At 55.6% G+C, this 17554-nt stretch overlaps 2 protein-coding genes across 4 annotated transcripts in view; one reads left to right on the forward strand and one right to left on the reverse strand.

Moving 5' to 3' along the window:
- NBEAL2 (neurobeachin like 2) overlaps nucleotides 1-5471 on the reverse strand; it is a 32116-nt gene extending 26645 nt beyond the window's left edge. Inside the window, exon 1 of the mRNA XM_074573867.1 lies at nucleotides 5394-5471. Coding sequence (XP_074429968.1) covers nucleotides 5394-5444 — 51 coding nt within the window. The 5' untranslated portion in view covers nucleotides 5445-5471. The remainder of the gene's footprint in view (nucleotides 1-5393) is intronic.
- Nucleotides 5472-5769: 298 nt separating this feature from the next.
- CCDC12 (coiled-coil domain containing 12) overlaps nucleotides 5770-17554 on the forward strand; it is a 46888-nt gene continuing 35103 nt past the window's right edge. Inside the window, exon 1 of one of the 3 annotated variants that reach the window (XM_074573869.1) lies at nucleotides 5770-6134. In XM_074573869.1, coding sequence (XP_074429970.1) covers nucleotides 5835-6134 — 300 coding nt within the window. In that variant the 5' untranslated portion in view covers nucleotides 5770-5834. Of the gene's footprint in view, nucleotides 6135-6939; nucleotides 7469-17554 lie in introns of those variants that run through there. The other 2 variants (XM_074573870.1, XM_074573871.1) reach the window with 2 other exon arrangements.

Consider the following 17554-nt stretch of genomic DNA (forward strand, 5'->3'; position numbering starts at 1 on the left):
ATTGACCAACCAGAACCCAGAGCAGAACAACCTGTAGAGCCACTGACCAATCAACAACCAGAGCAGAACAACCTGTGGAGCTGCTGACCAATCAGCAACCAGAGCAGCACAACCTGTAGAGCCACTGACCAATCAGCATCCAGAGCCACACGACCCGTGGAGGTGCTGGCCAATGTGGCACCTTGGGGTGACCCGTGTCCCCAAACACCCCAATGTGGCACCTTGGGGTCACCCATGTCCCCAAGCACCCCGGTGGTGTCACCCGTGTCCCTGAGCAACCCAATGCGTCACCTTGGGGTCACCCACGTTCCTGAGAACCCCAACACGGCCCCTCGGTGTCACCCACGTCCCCAAACACCACAATACAGTTGCTTGGGGTCACCCACCTCCCCGCACACCCCAAAGTGGCACCTTGGAGTGACCCATGTCCCCCGAGCACGCCAACACAGCCCCTTGGTGTCACCCATGTCCCCAGACATCCCAACATAGCCCCTTGGTGTCACCCATGTCCCCAAACACCCCAATGCGGCACCTTGGGGTCACCTATGTCCCCAGGCACCCCAGCGCGGCCCCTTGGTGTCACCCATGTCCCCAAGCACCCCAATGCGGTACCTTGGTGTCACCCACGTCCCAGCACAGCCCAACACGGCCCCTTGGTGTCACCCATGTCCCTGTGTACCCCGATGTGGCGCCTTGGAGTGACCCATGTCCCCTCGCACCCCGAGACAGCCCCTTGGTGTCACCCACGTCCCCAAACACCACAATACAGTTGCTCGGGGTCACCCACGTCACCGCACACCCCAATGCGACACCTTGGGGTCACCCACACCCCTTTGCACCCCCTTTGGTGTCACCCATGTCCCCAAGCACCCCAACACAGCCGCTCGGTGTCACCCACGTCCCCAAGCACCCCCATTGCAGCACCCTGGTGTCACCCACACCCCCTTGCACCCCCCTCGGTGTCACCCATGTCCCCTTACACCCCCCACGCAGCACCCCGGGGTGTCCCCAGCCCAGGAAGGGACCGTCCCCTCTTGGTGACAGCCCCCTCCCCGCACCACCCCCCCCTCCCTCCCCGGGGACACGAGGGTCCCCAACCCCCCCGCAGCCACCCACAGCGCCCCAAGGGGACCTCACCCCCCTCCCACCACTGTCCCCCCCTCCGAATGCGCCACCCCGTCCCCCGCGTCACCCATTTCCCGCCGGGTACTGCCAGCCCCCCCCCATCCAGCGGGGGGGTCACCGCCATGTGTGTCCCCCCCTGCCCACAGCACCCCATTACCTGGCCGGGGGGGTGACCGTGGTCATCCATGACCCCGGCGCACGCCGAGCCGTGCCGGCGCAGCCGGGTTGGGGACAAGGTGACAGCGTGTGGGTGTGTGTTATTATTTTATGTGTGTCCCCCCCCCTTTTTTTTTTTTTTGTCCCCTCCCCGCCTCTTCGCTCTTGTGCAAAAGCCACCCAAAAACAACCCCCCCAAAAAAAAAAAAAAAAAAACCAACCAAAAAGAAAACCAACCCCAAACCATCAGGAAATGCCAAGTCACCCGGCACCCGCCGCCCCAACGGCGCTTCCTCCCACCGCCCGCCACCCTTTCGGGGGTGTCACCGGCTTGTCCCCAACCCCGTGCGCCCACCCAGCAGCTTGGGGTGGGGGGTGGGGGGGTCGAGGTGACAGTGGTGACGATGGGGGGTGACGGCTGGCACCGGCCCGCTTTGGTTTCACCCACTGCATCCCGCCGTCGCCCCCCATCTGTGCAACCGGGGTGTGTTGAGTTTGACAGTCCTCAGTACATCCCCCCCCCCCCCGCCCCGGCCCGGCCCCCCCTGCAATGTCATTGTCGTCGTCCCCCCCCCTCCCACCCCACCACCCTCCTGCCACCTTGCACCCACCCGGAGCCGGTGTCCCATCCCGGCGCGGCGCTGGCGGGGCCGGTGGCCGTGTCCCAGCCGGTTGCCGGCTGGCAGAGCCTGTTGGGTGGCTTCTGGGCTCGGCCGCCGGCGCGGTGGCACCTGGGAACGCTGTGCCGGCACCTCCATCCCTCCCCGGCGCCGCCGACACCCCCCCAAAAAAAGTGACAGTGGCAAAGCCACCAGGTTGTCACCTCCCTGGCATTGGGGGTGACACTGGGGGTCCCCACAGTGGGGCCCCACCAGGGTCCCTGTCTCCTTCCCCGTCCAGTGTGGGACAACGTGGCCAGCACCATCCCCACCGTGGCATGGCCACCCCGTGGGACACCCTTGGGGACATCCCTGTCCCCTGGTGGCGTGGTGACACGAGAGCTCTGCCCTATTTTAAAGCCACGAGAGATAACGCACTTGCTCCCGGCGCGCAGCCCCCATCCGATGTCACCGCCCGGGGAAGGGGACACTACCATCGAGGTCACACTCTGGTGGCATCACCTGGTGCCCTGGGTTGACGCCTCCAAACAAGGCCTGTGGTGGGACAGCAGAAGGTTGACGGGCGCCAGGGACGTGTCCCAGCAGCCTTGTCCTTGCCGGGTGCTTGGGGACATCACTGTGGTGAAGGCCACCACGGTTTTACAGGTGACCCGTCTGGGGAGGTGACACCAAGGCCCTGGTGCCTCTCAGAGGTGGCACAGCCACCTTGTTGGTGTGGCACGGTGAGTGGGCACACCATGACAGCGTGGCATGTGTCCCCAAGTGGGAGCACACAGCCTGTGTCACCAAGGGAGCGATGGCACAAGACGTGTCCCTGTGTGAGTGTGCACCCCGCAATGGCGATGCAGGCGTCCCCGTGCAAGCTTGTGCACCTGGCATCGTGACACACGTGTCCCCATGTGACCATGCGCACCTCGATGGAGTGGCACGTGTCCCATATGTCCACGCACACCTCGATGGCGTGGCACATGTCCCCATATGACCAAGCGCACCTGATGGCATGTCACATATGACCATGCACATCCCAATGGCGTGGCACGTGTCCCCTCTGTGACCGTGCACACCTGGTGGCACGGCACCTGTCCCCTCTATGACCATGCACGCCCCATGGCGCAGCGCCCGTCCCCGCGTGAGTGTGAACGCCCCAGTGGGGTGGCACGTGTCCTTTGCACGAGCTTGCACACCCGATGGCACGGACGTGTCCCCTGTGTGAGCTTGTACACCCCGATGGCTTGGCACATGTCCCCGTGCAACCATGGACACCTCCGTGGCATGTCCCATGTCCCCATACAACTACGGACACCTCCACAGCATGGCACATGTCCCCGTATGACCATGGACACCTCCATGGTTTGGCACATGTCCCCATACAACCACGGACACCTCGATGGCATGGCACATGTCCCCGTGCGACCACGGGCACCTCGATGGCGTGGCACATGTCCCCATACAACACTGGACACCTCCACGGCATGGCACATGTCCCCATATGACCACGGACACCTCGATGGTGTGGCTCATGTCCCCATACAACACTGGACACCTCCACAGCATGGCACATGTCCCCATACGACCATGGACACTTCCATGGTGTGGCACATGTCCCCGTACCACCATGCCCCCGAATGTCACGGCATCTGTCCCCGCACCACCATGCCCACCCGATGTCACCGCAAATGTCCCCGCACCACCATGCCCACCCGATGTCACTGCACATGTCCCCGTACCACCATGGCCCCAATGTCACGGCACATGTCCCCGTACCACCATGCCCTGCAATGTCACCGCACCTGTCCCCGTACCACCATGGCCCCCAATGTCACCGCACATGTCCCCATACCACCACGCCCACCCGATGTCACTGCACCTGTCCCCGTACCACCATGCCCACCCGATGTCACCCCACGTGTCCCTTGCACATGCCCCCAGGACCTGCCCCACCAAAGCCTGGTGGGTCCCAGGGGACGCTGCGGGGCCGGATGAGGTGACACCACGGACGAGGTGACACCACGGCTGTCCCCATCCCCAGCCGGGGGTGCCCTGCCCTCCCAGCGTCCCCAGCCACGTGCTGGGGACGGCGTGCGGTTTTGGGGGCAGAAATAAGCCTTTTTCACCCCAAAACCCCAGCTGGTCACCCCACCCTGGGGGCGCAGGAGCTGGGGGGTGACACAGGGCGGGGGGGTGTCTCCTGTCCTGCAGGATCAGGGCCCCCCCCCCCCACTTCAGAGCGGGGATAATTAAGGAGAAAACAAAGCACCGGGGACTCTCGGGGAGGGGGACGGGGGGGTCCCCGCAAGCTGCCGGCCAGGGACCCCTCTACTCCCCCAGGACCCCTGGCCACGGGACACGGGGGGAGGTGGCGATGCCGAGGGGGGGCTACGGGTGTCCCACTGAGCAGGCCACCCCCCCCAGAAGCAGGACACCCCCCCCCCCCGCCTCCCCCCTCTCCTTGTCACTCCCAACGCTCCAATGTCACCGCGGCCGCACCTGCTGCCGGGACCTGGGAGGGGGGGACAGATACGGACCCCCCCCAGACCCCCCCACTGGGTTTAAGGGAGGTGCGCCCCCCCCCCACCCCGTCCCCCCGGGAGAGGTGGGGAAGGGGGTGCGGGATGCGGTGGGGGGGTCCAGGGGGATGCGGTGCCCCCGGGGGGAGGGGGGGGAGAGGCCCGGGGGGTCCGGGAGGAATATGGTGCCGCCCCCAAAGTGGGGAGCACGGGCGGGGGGGGGCGGGGGATGCGGCGCTGGTGTCCGGGAGGGTCGCGGGATGCAGCAGGGGGGGGGGGGGTCCAGGGAGGACACGGGGGGAGGTCCGGGGGGGTGGACGCGGTACCCCCCTAGGTGGATGGGTTCGCGGACCTCGGGGTGCGGTGACCCCCGGAGGGGGGGGCGGGGGCTGGAGCACGGGGCGGGGGGGGGGGGTCGCGGGATGCAGCGGGGGGGTCACAGTGGGACGCGGGGGCGGTCCGGGGGGTGGCGGTGCCCCCCAGAGTAGGAACACGGGGGGTGTCGCGAACGTCGGGGTGCGGTGACCCCCGGGGGCGGAGGGGGGGGGGGGGGGGTGGTGTCGTGGACCCCCGGGATACGGCAGGTGGGTCCGGGGGGGGGACGGGACGCGGTGCCCCCTCCCATGAGGGTCGCCCGGAGGGGAGGGGGGTGTTGTGGCGGACCCCGGGATACGGCAGTGGGGTGCGGGGGGGGGGGGGGGGGGGGGATGCGGTGCCCCCCCCCAAAATGAGGCGGGGGGGGGGGGGATGTAGCAGTGGGGTGCGAGGGGGGGGTGTGTGTGTGTGTGGAAAGAACGCGGTGCCCCCCCCCAAAATGGGGCAGTGCGACGATACGCCCAAGGTAGTGCAGCTCCCCCCCTCCCTCCAAGCAGGGGGGTGCGGGCAGGGCAACCCCGGGGCGGGGGGGGGAAATAAATGGGTGCTGCCCCCCAGCCCCCGCCTTCCTCCTTCCTTGGCGGGGGGGGGGTCCCGATGCCCATCTCACCTTGGCGAAGTAGAGCATCCAAAGCTCGTAGAGCCGCTCCCGGGAAGCCATGCCGGGCCGGCACGGCTCGGTACGGCGGGCAGCTCCGCCCCCCCCCCGCCGGGCCCTCCCCCAGGTACGGGGGGGGGGCCCCTGTCACCGCCCCCCCCGCCCCCCCACCCCCGGTACCGTGTACCTGCTGCTGTAAGGGTGGGGATACCCCTCCCACCCCCCTTTTTACCTTCCCCCCCCCCCCGGCAGCCCAAAGGTAAAAAGGGGGGTGGGGAAGCTAAAATACCCCAAATGCACCCCCCCCCCCCCCCCCAAAATAATTATCCCCCCCAATTAAACCTTGCACGCCATGTGAGGGAGGGGGAATAAGCCTGGCAGGGCGGAAGAGGTAAATGTGGGGTTATTTTCCCTTTTAATTAATTTTTTTAAATTATTTTTTAATTTTTTTTAATGCCCCCCTCGCCGCTTCTTGTTGCATCCTCCCCCCCCCCGCCCCCGATTGCGCCCATCGATCGACGGTTTAGCCCATCGATGCGCTCGGCGGTGGATGGGTTGAGTCTGGGGGGCGCATGCGCGCTGGGGGTTGTACGGCGGGTGGCGCCGTGTGTGTGGGGAAGGACCAAGATGGCGGCGCCCGGTGGTGGCCTGGAGGCGGAGGAGGCGGCGGCCGGCCCGGCTTTGGGGAGGCTGGAAGAGGAGGCGCGACGGCGGCGGGAGAGGTTGAGGGCCCTGCGGCAGCGCACGCTTCAGGTGGCGGGGGGGATGGCGGGGCGGGGTGGGCGGTGGAAGGGTGTGAGGGGCCGGAGTGGGCCTGGGGCGGAGTGAGGCAGATGATCTGAGTCGGGCCTGGGGGTTTGGGGAGGGGGTCTGAGGATGTTGAGGAGGCACAGAGGGTCTGAGGTGGGTCTGAGCATGTTGGGGGGAGCCACAGAGGGTCTGAGGATGTTGGGGAGGGACACAGAAGGTCTGAGGATGTTGGGGAGCGACATAGAAGGTCTGAGGATGTTGGGGGGGGACCACAGAGGGTCTGAGGTGGGTCTGAGGATGTTGGGGGGAGCCACAGAGGGTCTGAGGTGGGTCTGAGGATGTTGGGGGGAGCCACAGAGGGTCTGAGGTGGGTCTGAGGATGTTGGGGGGAGCCACAGAGGGTCTGAGGTAGGTCTGAGGATGTTGGAGGGAGCCACAGAGGGTCTGAGGTGGGTCTGAGGATGTTGGGGGCGGCCACAGAGGGTCTGAGGTGGGTCTGAGGATGTTGGGGGGAGCCACAGAGGGTCTGAGGTGGGTCTGAGGATGTTGGGGGGGGCCATAGAGGGTCTGAGGTGGGTCTGAGGATGTTGGGGGGAGCCACAGAGGGTCTGAGGTGGGTCTGAGGATGTTGGGGGGAGGGCACAGAAGGTCTGAGGTGGGTCTGAGCATGTTGGGAGGGGCCACAGAGGGTCTGAGGATGTTGGGGGGCCACAGGGGGGTCTGAGGTGAGCTTTGGGGAAAGGGGGGGCAGAGGGTCTGAGATGGGTCTGGGGTTTTGGGGAGGGGGAGAGGGGTAGGAAGGGCCTGAGGATAGAGGGAGATGGTGGTTAAGGGCAAGGCGGGAGTTCAGGGGTGCTTGGGAAAGGGGGCTGAGGGATCTGGGGCCACCAGGCTGGTGGGGCTGGGCAGGGGGGGTTGGTAGGGGGCAAGGGGGAGGGATGGCTGGTGTTTGGTGGGTCAAGCAAGAGAGGGTTCGGAAGTGGGGTGGGGGAAAGCAGAGAGGAATGGGGTAGAGAGGGTCCCCCGCTGTGGGGAGGGGGCTGGGGTGCAAGTGCAGGAGGAGGGGATTTGGGTGACAGCCTGGTGACAATACTGGGTCTCATTGGTCCCACGCGAGGGGTCCATGCTGGCCTTGGGCTTCCTCGTGCTTTTCTGTTCTGCCTTTGCCGTGCTGCCCCTTGTTCTGCTAAAAACCCGCCTCCTGTGATTAAGCCTCTTGATTTTTTTTTTTTTTTTTTGACGTTATCTTCCCTGGTTCCCTGTGTTTGCATCACATCTGAAATCCGGGCCGCAACCTGGGTTTGGTAGCGAGGATGAAAACAAAGATTCACCCCAGGGTTAGTTAATAGCGTGTTACGTTTCTCTGGCGCTTTCTGGGCCTTAAAATTCTCTTCCATAGCGACGTTGAGACCCGATTGCCTTTAGTACAGGCTTGAGGATACTGAGGAGCTGGTTGTGTTGCCTGACTAAAGCCAGGGGCAAGCGGGGCCCTAAATTGGGATTTTCTTCTTGGATGTGTGCACTGGAGATGGCTCCTCGCACAGCCTCAGAGGAATTCGCGGTATTTATTGTAAATCTTGTGTTGTACAAGATGCTGCCGGCAGCAAAATATCCGGGGTTGGTTTTTAAGGAATTTATCTCAAAAGTTTTGTGATGGGTTGTATCCTCACCCAAAAAACTTCACCTATTTTACCTGGCTGTCCTTGTTGCCTCCGCAAATGCTAGGCTCAGAATATTAAAATCGAGATTGGGGGTGAAAGAAGGGTGGAATAAACTTGAGAAACTTGGCGATTAATACTTCGGCAGCGCCCACTGAAGAAGGCAGCCGCGCTCCGGCATGTCTTGGCATGTCCTGGTATTGCTTAATTCTCCTCTTTTGGGTTAGCGGGGCGGCGCTCGCTCTGCTCCCCTTCTGCCGCGTCACCCTAAATTTGTTGATCCAGGTTAGTACGGTCCAGTAACGTGGGAAGATGTCCTGGCCCGCCAGTGAGGGACCTTCTCTTGGGGTTATTAACAGGAGCCGTGACTTTGGTGGACAGGCTGGTGTTCTGCTCTGTCTCTTGCCTTCAGATGTTCGTTAGTATCGGAGAGCTGAGCCTTCCCAAAGGGAAAAGTGGGATATAGACCCCTGCCCAGCCTTACCGAGAAGAAAAGCTCTTTCCAAAAGAAAAGCTTTTTCCTTTCTTTTCTGTCCTGCCTGGTGAATTTAGATGGAATAAGATGGAGCGGTTGTGGAGGGTGTAGTGCGTGGGTTGTTGTTCTTATCTGCTTTATTACGGAGGGTTTTTTAAAATTTTGGGGTGAGATTTTCTGACTCAGTCCCTGCGAGGATGTTCTTACTTCTTTTCCACGAATAGTATCTCATGTGCAGCGCCAGCGTATGCCGCCTTCGAGGATAATGCCTGGTAGCCCACGATGGCTCCTGGTAGACCTGTGTGAGCCTTTTAAAATCCCTTTTTACTTTGGGCTTTTGCAGCCTCCTGAGACAGAGATCCACGGTTTAATGACAAAACTACCTCCTTTGGTTTTACACCCATTAAATGGAAGTTGCCTTGGGTGCTCTCTCACACGGCCCTTGTGGGAAACACAAAATAATAATGGTTTTGTGTTTGTGATTTTTGTAGTTCTCTCGGTCTCTCTTCCAGATTCAAGCTGTGGTCTGGGAAGCTTTTCCTTGTGTAAAAGTCTCTCTGAATCATCTCGGTGACTTTCCCTGGTACCTCCCTGAGTGCTGGGATGCCCTTTTGCTGAGAGGGGATGTGGGGCACTCGTGAGTTTACCGCGCTGGCACATGACTTCCTTTTGTTTGTTTGTTTTTAAATAGTCTCACTTTGGCCACACGAGCCTGTCTTCAACCGTCAAAGCTCGTCTACTTTTTCCAATCCTATCAGTCTCAACCGAGACCTTTCCCCAGCAGCAGAACTCATTGGGAGCTCATTCCGTACACGTATATCCAGAATTATTTTTCCCCTGCCACGCGCGTTGCTTTACACCAAGCTCTGAATTTCACCTGTTGCCTCATTGCTCAGATAGGCGCAATTTTACCCCCCTTCTGCCAGCCCTTGTTGGATTTCCTTGTGGGTGATCTCACCTGCAAACGCTGTCATCTAACCAGTCGGGTCTTTCCCAAGTCTTTTGCCGTGCTTGCGACAGCCCAAACCCTGGCAGAGGGAGAAGAGGGGACCTGCTGATCCTCATCTGGTGCTGTAAAAAAAACACTGTTGGGGTTTGCAGGAGAGAAGGTGCTTCGCTTTCTGCTGCGTTTCTGCGCATTTAGGGAATGGGTGCTTAATATCTGATAAGGATCTTCCTTCAGTTCAGGATTTCTCTGCAAATTGCACTCAATTTTCACGGGAAAGTGATGCTCAGCTTTTCCCACTCAGCGAGGAAACAAGTGAGGTCATACCCAAAGGTACAAAAACCTCAACGGGTGATCTTGTCCTTTCTGCTGTGCTCACCCGACCTGTTGTGCCGCCTTTTATTGATCACCAGCAAAAGGGTTTTTTTTACTGAATAAAAAAACGTGTTTGAGTTCTGGGCGTAATGTACGTTTCGAAATGTCAGTCACCACTTGCTTCTAGAAATCTGCTTAAAACAGTAGGTGAGCTGATGTTGGATTCCCAGCCTCAATGGATGGCATCAACAGAGTTTGTAGTGTAGAGGATCAAGTATAGTATCGGAGAAGCCATTTCCCTCCTAAATTTAAATAAAATCGTCTTTCAGTAGCAAGCAATCGAATTATGGACTCTGCGTTGTTGCCATATTGAATATTGCATCCTGTTCTGGCAAAAAAAAAAAAAAAAATCGTTTCGAATTGTGTAACCGTAATCTTAGTTTGCCAGCTTTCCTCTCATCTTTTTTCTTCATCCTCTAAGAAAATCAAATCAAAATATCAGCTGCTCACGGAGCTTACAAGCCCTGAGGGTTCCTGCGCAGCCTGCTCCGTTGTGGCTGCTCGCCTTTGAATTGCCGGCGTGGAGTTGAAACGCCCAAACCCCGTTTTTTTTAGACCCGTTTGGGCTTTTCTCGGTGCTTTGGGTTATTCTTCGAGACCGTTTTTACTCCCTTGGGATAAGTCTGATGCGTGCAGGCCCGGGCAGGGTGGGTTTTTTGCTTCGCGTGACTGTTGTTTCTGTGAGTCCTGCAAATCAAAAGGTCATCTCTCCCTGTTTTATACCCCCCAAAAAATCTCAAACCAAGGAAAGTGAATCCAAAAAAAAGCCCAAACTATCCTGTTCTCTCAAAGCCGTTGGAGACTCAAGTGAAAAGATGGTGGGAGCAGCCTCGAAGGTAAACTTTGGAGGAGCGGAAACGCACCGGCAAGTATCGTAGCCTTTAACGGGGCTGTGCACGTTTTTCTGCCAAACTTGCGACATTTCTTTGTTTTTTTTAAAAAATAAAAGTCTTTCTGAAGCTGGTCGCTTACATAAGCGGCGCTGAGCTCGTGTTTTCACTGCCACCTTCAATTAACAGGAAAACCCCACCAAGTTTTTGCAGGGAGCCTCGCAAAAGGTCACGCAGTGACGTAGATTCTATTCAAGTTTAAGGTTGTGTGTTTTTTTTTTTTTTTTAAGTAGCAAACGGTTCCAGCTCCCAAGATCCTGCAGCGGGGGAAAATGGGGACAGCCCTTCCCTAAAATTGCAGACCTCTCCTAAAGGAAGGCTTTTGCGGGATGAAGGATGGGATTCTTCAAATGGCTTTTATTTATTGAATGACTCAGTGCGGACGGTAAAAGCTGCGGGAGTGTTGAGCTGCTCCGTAGCGCGCTCGTTGCCCAAAGCTCGTTGTGCTGATGCTAATAACAGCGCTGAGGCTTTATCCTTGCAGTATCGCGCGGTAAAGCCCTGATTATCTGCTATGTCTTTTTTTTTTTTTTCTTGCCTAATGGCTGAAAATCAGATTAAAACGTCCTGTTTGCGTTTCTCAGGAAGACTTTTCAGCTGAAGAAAAACTTTTGCCCTATTTAAGCTTTAGCTTAGCACGATTGTGTTTAGTGTCTTAATTTAACTGTTACTGACTGTCGCCTAACTATACCTTTTGAAGCAAAATGGGAGAACAAGGTCTCCCGAATCTGTTTAAAGCCACCTGCCTGGAGGTGACTCCGTGTTTGCACACACTGAGGTCCTGCAAGCGCTTGCCGGAGCGAGCTGGAGCAGTTTGACCAGCCGTGAGATATGCAAAACTAGGGATATTTTCAGGACGGAGACCTTTCGGGCTGAGTTTCAATAGCACTTTGCAATTTTTCCAGATTAAAACAGGAGTGCAACGGCGTGGCGCTTCCCCTGGAAAGCAGAAAGCACTTGAACCACCTCGACTGTAAAATTGTTGCATTACGGATCGGACCGAAGCTTTTTGGGGAGGCTTTGTCTGCTTAATGGATGGTTCAGTCCAAAATGGTGTTTGGAGCAGAAAGCAAGTCCTTGTCCTAGATAAGAAGTCACGAGATAGCTCTGTTGGTCACCGCAGGCCAGTCTAAGCGGAGCCGGTGTCCCTGCCTATCTGAAAACTTGAATTTTGTTGCGAGTCCTCCCCTTAATCTCCAAGAAGCTGTATTTCCATAAGCGCGGCTTTCTGCTGAGCAAGTTGATAATTAACTGTAGTTACTTGTGTTTATGAAATGCTTGTCTGCAGGTTGCCCTTGAAACCGGTTCTCCGATGCATTCACATCTGCTTGGTTTGGAGCTAGATGAAGGCTTTGCTCGGGTATGGCATGGACCGGAGCTTACCTTGCTTCAAACCCTGCTAAAATCACCACGTAATGTCAGTGCTTCCAGCAGGCCCGTCCTGCCGTGTGTCTCTAAGCACCTGGTAAATTGGAGCTTGCATCCAGCCCAGGTTGCCCAGAGAAGCTGTGGCTGCCCCATCCCTGGGGGGGTCCAAGGCCAGGTTGGACGGGGCTTGGAGCAACGTGGTGTGGTGGGAGGTGTCCTTGACCAGGGCAGGGGGTTGGAACTTCATGATCTTTAAGGTCCCTTCCAACTCTAACCATTCTATGATTCTATGGTCTTAAAAATACTGAGGTCTCTGGGAATGCTAAGCTGATTTAGGGATCCATCCGTGATAAGGAAAATTGTGCTTGTAAAAAAAGCGTGGGAGGGGGGAAGGTCACGGGCCTTTTAGTTGGTTTAGGTATCCCAATATAGCGTGTGTGTCATCCACGAATTCTTCTGGCTTGGGGAGGACTTTTATTTTAGCTAAAAATATGTATGTATATATTTAGTAAAGGATTTGCTAGGCCTTTCCTCTGGATAGCAGCAGAGAAGCAAAGTAGCGAAATAAAGAAGTACGTTCGTTATCTTTCTTGCAAGGAGCTAAGTACTTTTCCCACAGCTATTTATTTTTAGCAATAGATATCCGAGTAGAGGAACTGTCGTCTCGGACGCTGCTTGGAACCTGGGTCCCCTCCTTTGATCCAGCTGTTGAAATAATCTCGTGTGGGGCTGCTATTGAAAGGAGAGGAAATACTTCATGGCGTGACTGGACTGTGGCACGTTGCTGCTGGGCTGATTTGGATGAGGAGGGAGAGGAGAACGTCGAGAGGAAACATCCCAAATTTGGCTTTGTGAGAGAGCAGAGAGGTTTAAGGCGTGCTGGGTCAGGCTGTCGTATGCTGAATGCAGTTAAAGTGTTGAGAGGAGCTTTGAGATCCCTTTCCCTGCCAGTTTCTAGAGTTTCAGGGTGATATTTTTTTCTCCCTCTATGTAAAATACAGCTTGTGACTCCTGTAAAGACAAAGAGAGCGCATGCAGGGAGGATTTGGATGGCAGTAGGTTGGAGATGAAAGTACAACTGGCAGCGCTGGACTCATGTGATGGAGCAGCTCAGTGCTAGGAAGACGCGTGTAGCAATTCTTTTCTGTTTGGTTTGGTTCTGTGTTGGGCTGCCGTGTCCTGTCTGAGGCTCAGCAGTTTAGGAAGGATGGACCAGCGGGCTCGAAGTGGCAAGAAGACATGGCAGAGTGGGAAAGGATGACCCGGGGAGAGACGGAAAGCAAATCAGACTGATGGTGCGATATGCAAAGATGCTGTGAGGGCTGGAGCCCCTCTGCTGTGGGGACAGGCTGAGAGAGTTGGAGGGTTCAGCCTGGAGAAGAGAAGGCTCGAGGGAGACCTTGGAGCCCCTTCCAGTCCCTCAAGGGGCTCCAGGAAAGCTGGGGAGGGACTCTGGATCAGAGAGGGGAGCCATGGGACGAGGGGGAAGGGTTTTCCACTGACAGAGGGGAGATTGAGATGAGATGTGAGGCAGAAATTGTTTGCTGTGAGGGTGGTGAGCCCCTGGCCCAGGTTGCCCCGAGAAGCTGTGGCTGCCCCATCCCTGGAGGGGTTCAAGGGCAGGTTGGACGGGGCTTGGAGCAACGTGGTGTGGTGGGAGGTGTCCCTGCCCAGGGCAGGGGGGTGGCACTGGATGGGCTTTAAGGTTCCTTCCAACCCAAACCATTCTATGACAGGGGCATGATAAGGACCAGAAGTCCTCAACGCTCTAGTCCCATTTGAGCCCTGACATCCTTTCCTCTCTGGCATGGCCAGCACCTCCCCATCCCTCACCCACTGCATGTGCTTCTGAAGTGTGAGGGCAGCTCCTGGGATGTTTGGGATCCTGTTCCTTAGGCTGAGGTTGGTATAAGCAGATACTTTAGGCAGAGCCAGCTTGACTTATACCTTTGGCACTGATGAGGCCCTACCTCGAGTGCTGTGTCCAGTTTTGGGCCCCTCATTACAGGAAAGACATCGAGGGGCTGGAGCGTGTCCAGAGAAGGGCAGCGGAGCTTTTGAGGGGTTGAGCAGGAGTCTTGTGAGGAGCGGCTGAGGGAGCTGGGGTTGTTCAGCCTGGAGAAAAGGAGGTGGAGGGGGGACCTTCTCGCTCTCTACAACTGCCTGAAAGGAGGGGGTAGCCGGGGGTGGGGGAATTGGTCTCTTCTCCCAAGGAACGGGCGACAGGACAAGAGGAAACGGCCTCAAGTTGTGCCAGGGGAGGTTTAGGATGGATATTAGGAAAAATTTCTTCCCGGAAAGGGTTTTGGAGCGTTGGAACAGGCTGCCCAGGGCAGTGGTGGAGTCGCCATCCCTGGGGGTATTTAAAAGCCGGGCAGACGTGGTGCTGAGGGATGTGGGGTAGTGGTGTTTTTTGTCAGAGTTAGGTTGATGGTTGGACCTGATGATCTGAAAGGTCCCTTCCAACTGAGACAAATCTATGATTCTGTGATTCTTTTTCACGTTGCTTTGTGCCCTTCGCAGCAGGAACTGTTGCCGCCTTGTCAGACTGCCAGCGGAGCAGCCCAGCAGAAGCTCCGCTCGGAGGCAAAAATCTTTGAAAAGACTGTGCTGAATGTTTTCCCTCGTATTTTAGTATGAAACCACAGTGATCCCATAAACCCTGTCGGGAGCCCCACGCGTATCTTGTGAATGGAGGGTTAACTTTCCTAGGAGAAACCAGCCGAAAGTTTATGAAATCTGATTTTTTTCCTCATGCTCATTAATCTTGACTTACTTTTGCATCGCCATGGTAATGGACAGAGGATTTTTACATAATTTTTCTCTTTTCATCTGTACCCATAAAAAAAGATTAACTACTCCTTTTCAACCCAAACCTAGACAGTGCTAAAACCTTGGCTCCTTTAATCCACCGCTCCGTAGTCCCAGCGGAGGCATCTGGATTGCCTTTTTGCTGGAGCTTTTGAGTGTCCTCCGTGGAAATAATGACTGACACGAAGGCTCTTTTCATCCGTGGCTGATAACGCTTTCGTGCCGAAGGAGTAGGAGCTCCATAGGGATGAGTTGTGGAAGCGCCAGGAGATACGGATGGTGTGTAAGCTCTCCGCTGGGGAAATCTCGTTTAGCCTTCAAATGGATAAACTTTTCACTGTAACTACTTGTTCTTTAGGGTGTTTAAATTTACCTGTCGTGGGTAGCTTTTTATTTTTTTAATGGAAAACCCCGGTTTTCCCAAGGAGGGAAGGCTGGTGGTATTGTGTCTCTTCTCCCTAGTTGAAACGTTGACCAGTTTCGTGCTGGTGTGATGGAGGGTGGACACTTGGTACCTACGAGGCCCCTACAAGCCTCAGGAAAAGAGCTTGGATATAGGAGACTTTTTTTCCCCCACCCTACTGAAAGATCCAGTGTGAGCTCAGCTATCAGGGAACTGATTTGGGAGACCTGTTGTGAAGTTTAACTGGGGAAAACATTTTGATTGGGGCTCCTGCTATATTAAACCTCGGAGAACGTCCCTGGCAGACAAATCCATAGGAAAGCAGGCCTGAAGCTACTGCAGTCCCTGCAGGAATTTCACTTCGCGGCTCTTCTTGAAGGAAATGCGTGATGGTTATTACTGGGAAGGCAACATCAGCGTGGTCCTCAGCTTTATAAATTGTGGTTCAATTCAAGGTGTTTGTTGAACAAGAGCAATGTACTTAAAGGTCAGTTTGAAGCTTTTCCTCCCATGTAAGTGTTTGATTCCCTTTCACATTCTATTTTTGAAGCTTTTAAAAGCTTTTCCTTTATTCCGATTTGCTTCTGTTTCCTTTGACAACTCGCAGCATCTTTTTTTTTTTCTTTTTTTTTTAACTAGGGCTCGACATTTGTTTTCCTGATGCCCTTACTTCCATAAATACAGCAAATGCAAATCATCCCGCTCCTCAGATTGTCTAGTGTAAAGCAGGAACATTTCAAGGGTAATGTATTTTCATCTGGAAGAAAGTCATTTGAAATACAAATGCCGACAGGGAAAAGGAGCGTGTACGTGAACTTTCAGACACACTCCTTAAGCTGCGAACGTGGTGCAGAAATGGGGATCCAAAGCGGATCTGAGCAGCAGACGCATTCCTGAGTGGATTTAGGAGAGCTGCGAAGGACATTGTTCATAAGCAAAAAAAAAATCAAGCGACCTTCAGCAGCGTGATGGGAGGCAGCGCAGGGCAGTAAAGCACCTTGAAAGTGTAACCCGGGCTGGTGGCGAAGACGCTGTGAGGTGCCTAAAGCTGGAGGGTGTTTGCCAAAAGTTAGGGACAAGCTGAAATAAGAAAATCTATTGTGTAAATATCCAGATTTCACCTGTTTCTTGCAGCTAACGCGGGTTGTTCGAGGTTGTGTGGCACGTACGACAAGGCATCCTACTCCTCTCTTCCTTTAATTTTGCGTCTTGCGTTCCTGCGTCTCTTGGGACGCAAATGGCTTTGTGCCTAAAATGTGGCAGCTTCAGGTTATTCCCCCCGGCTTTGTGCGACACGAGGCATGGAGGTAAAGAGCAGGAATGCCCCTGGGTCTGTGGATAAACTAGTCCTTGGCTCTGCGTTACGTTCTCACCTGCGCCGTAAAAATCCAGTTTTCTTGGGACTGCTGGGGATTTTGTGCCAAGGTGGCACCTGAAGAGAGGCAAAAAGTGGATGCCGCCTTTCTGCTGGCTCAGGTTCTCTGTCAGATCAGCTTAAGGAGAGCTCTCAGAAAATGCTTAGTTGTATCTAGGTGTAAAAATTAGTACGAGAGAATAATAAATCAAACGAATAACGAGATCTCTGCTTTGAAATACCACGAAACCGGCACGAGCGAGCGTAAAGCGGCTTAATAAGCGTCCTTTGTCTGCAGTGTTTGAATTTCCAAGGGAGTAGAGCAGATGGTTGTGCTGTTGGCTTGTTGTAGGCATGTATTTTACTATTGCCCGTGTAATATAAGTGCAGATACAGATATATATGTATGAGTTCCTACATTCAGATTCCACCTTCTCCGTCCTTGCAGCCTTCCCTTGCTTTCTGCACTTGTAAGGTGGGTGGTGTAGTACTTCTTCTGTCATTTAGAGAGGAATGGTTGTACGGGAAAAAGGTTTTTGCTGTGGAAGTGATATTTAGCACTTCCAATCAGAGACAGACCTTATTGCGCAGGGGCGTTCTGGATGCACAGGCTTTCTTTTTCCTTTTGCTCTTGGCTTTGCTGCTGTTCAACTCTGTGACAGCGTTTGATTGCCGGAGGTAAATAACAGGATCCGCTGCTGGGGAATTTCCCAGTAAAAGGCCTGGGTATTCTTCACCTATTTAATGTTCTTCTCTATTTTAAAACAGAATATCTGGCGGCTCAAGGGGATGCTTCTCATTTTCCAAAAGTGTCCGTCAGCAAAATGGTTGGAGATCATGGTGGGGCAGACGCTGGAGCAGCCCCTGAGCAGGGGAGATGTCTCTCTCCACACTAAGGCCTCGTCATACCGTCATCTAACAAGCGTAATAGCCCATTTCTCCTGCTCTCTTGGCCAAAAAGCCTTGAAGGAGGCAAAAAAAGCAGGAGTGTTGTCCCCCGAGGCTGTACGGCCTTTCGTCTGTGTGTGTTTGGGGAGGAACGGGTCTTCCACCTGCTCCTCTCTGCGTCCCTGCGCCGGCACTAAAGCTTTTGTGGTTGTGTTGTGCATCACGTTGGGAGAAAAACCAGTGCTTTGGCCGCAG

Source organism: Larus michahellis, chromosome 2 (genome assembly GCF_964199755.1).
Source record: "Larus michahellis chromosome 2, bLarMic1.1, whole genome shotgun sequence".
Taxonomy (NCBI): Eukaryota; Metazoa; Chordata; class Aves; order Charadriiformes; family Laridae; genus Larus; species Larus michahellis.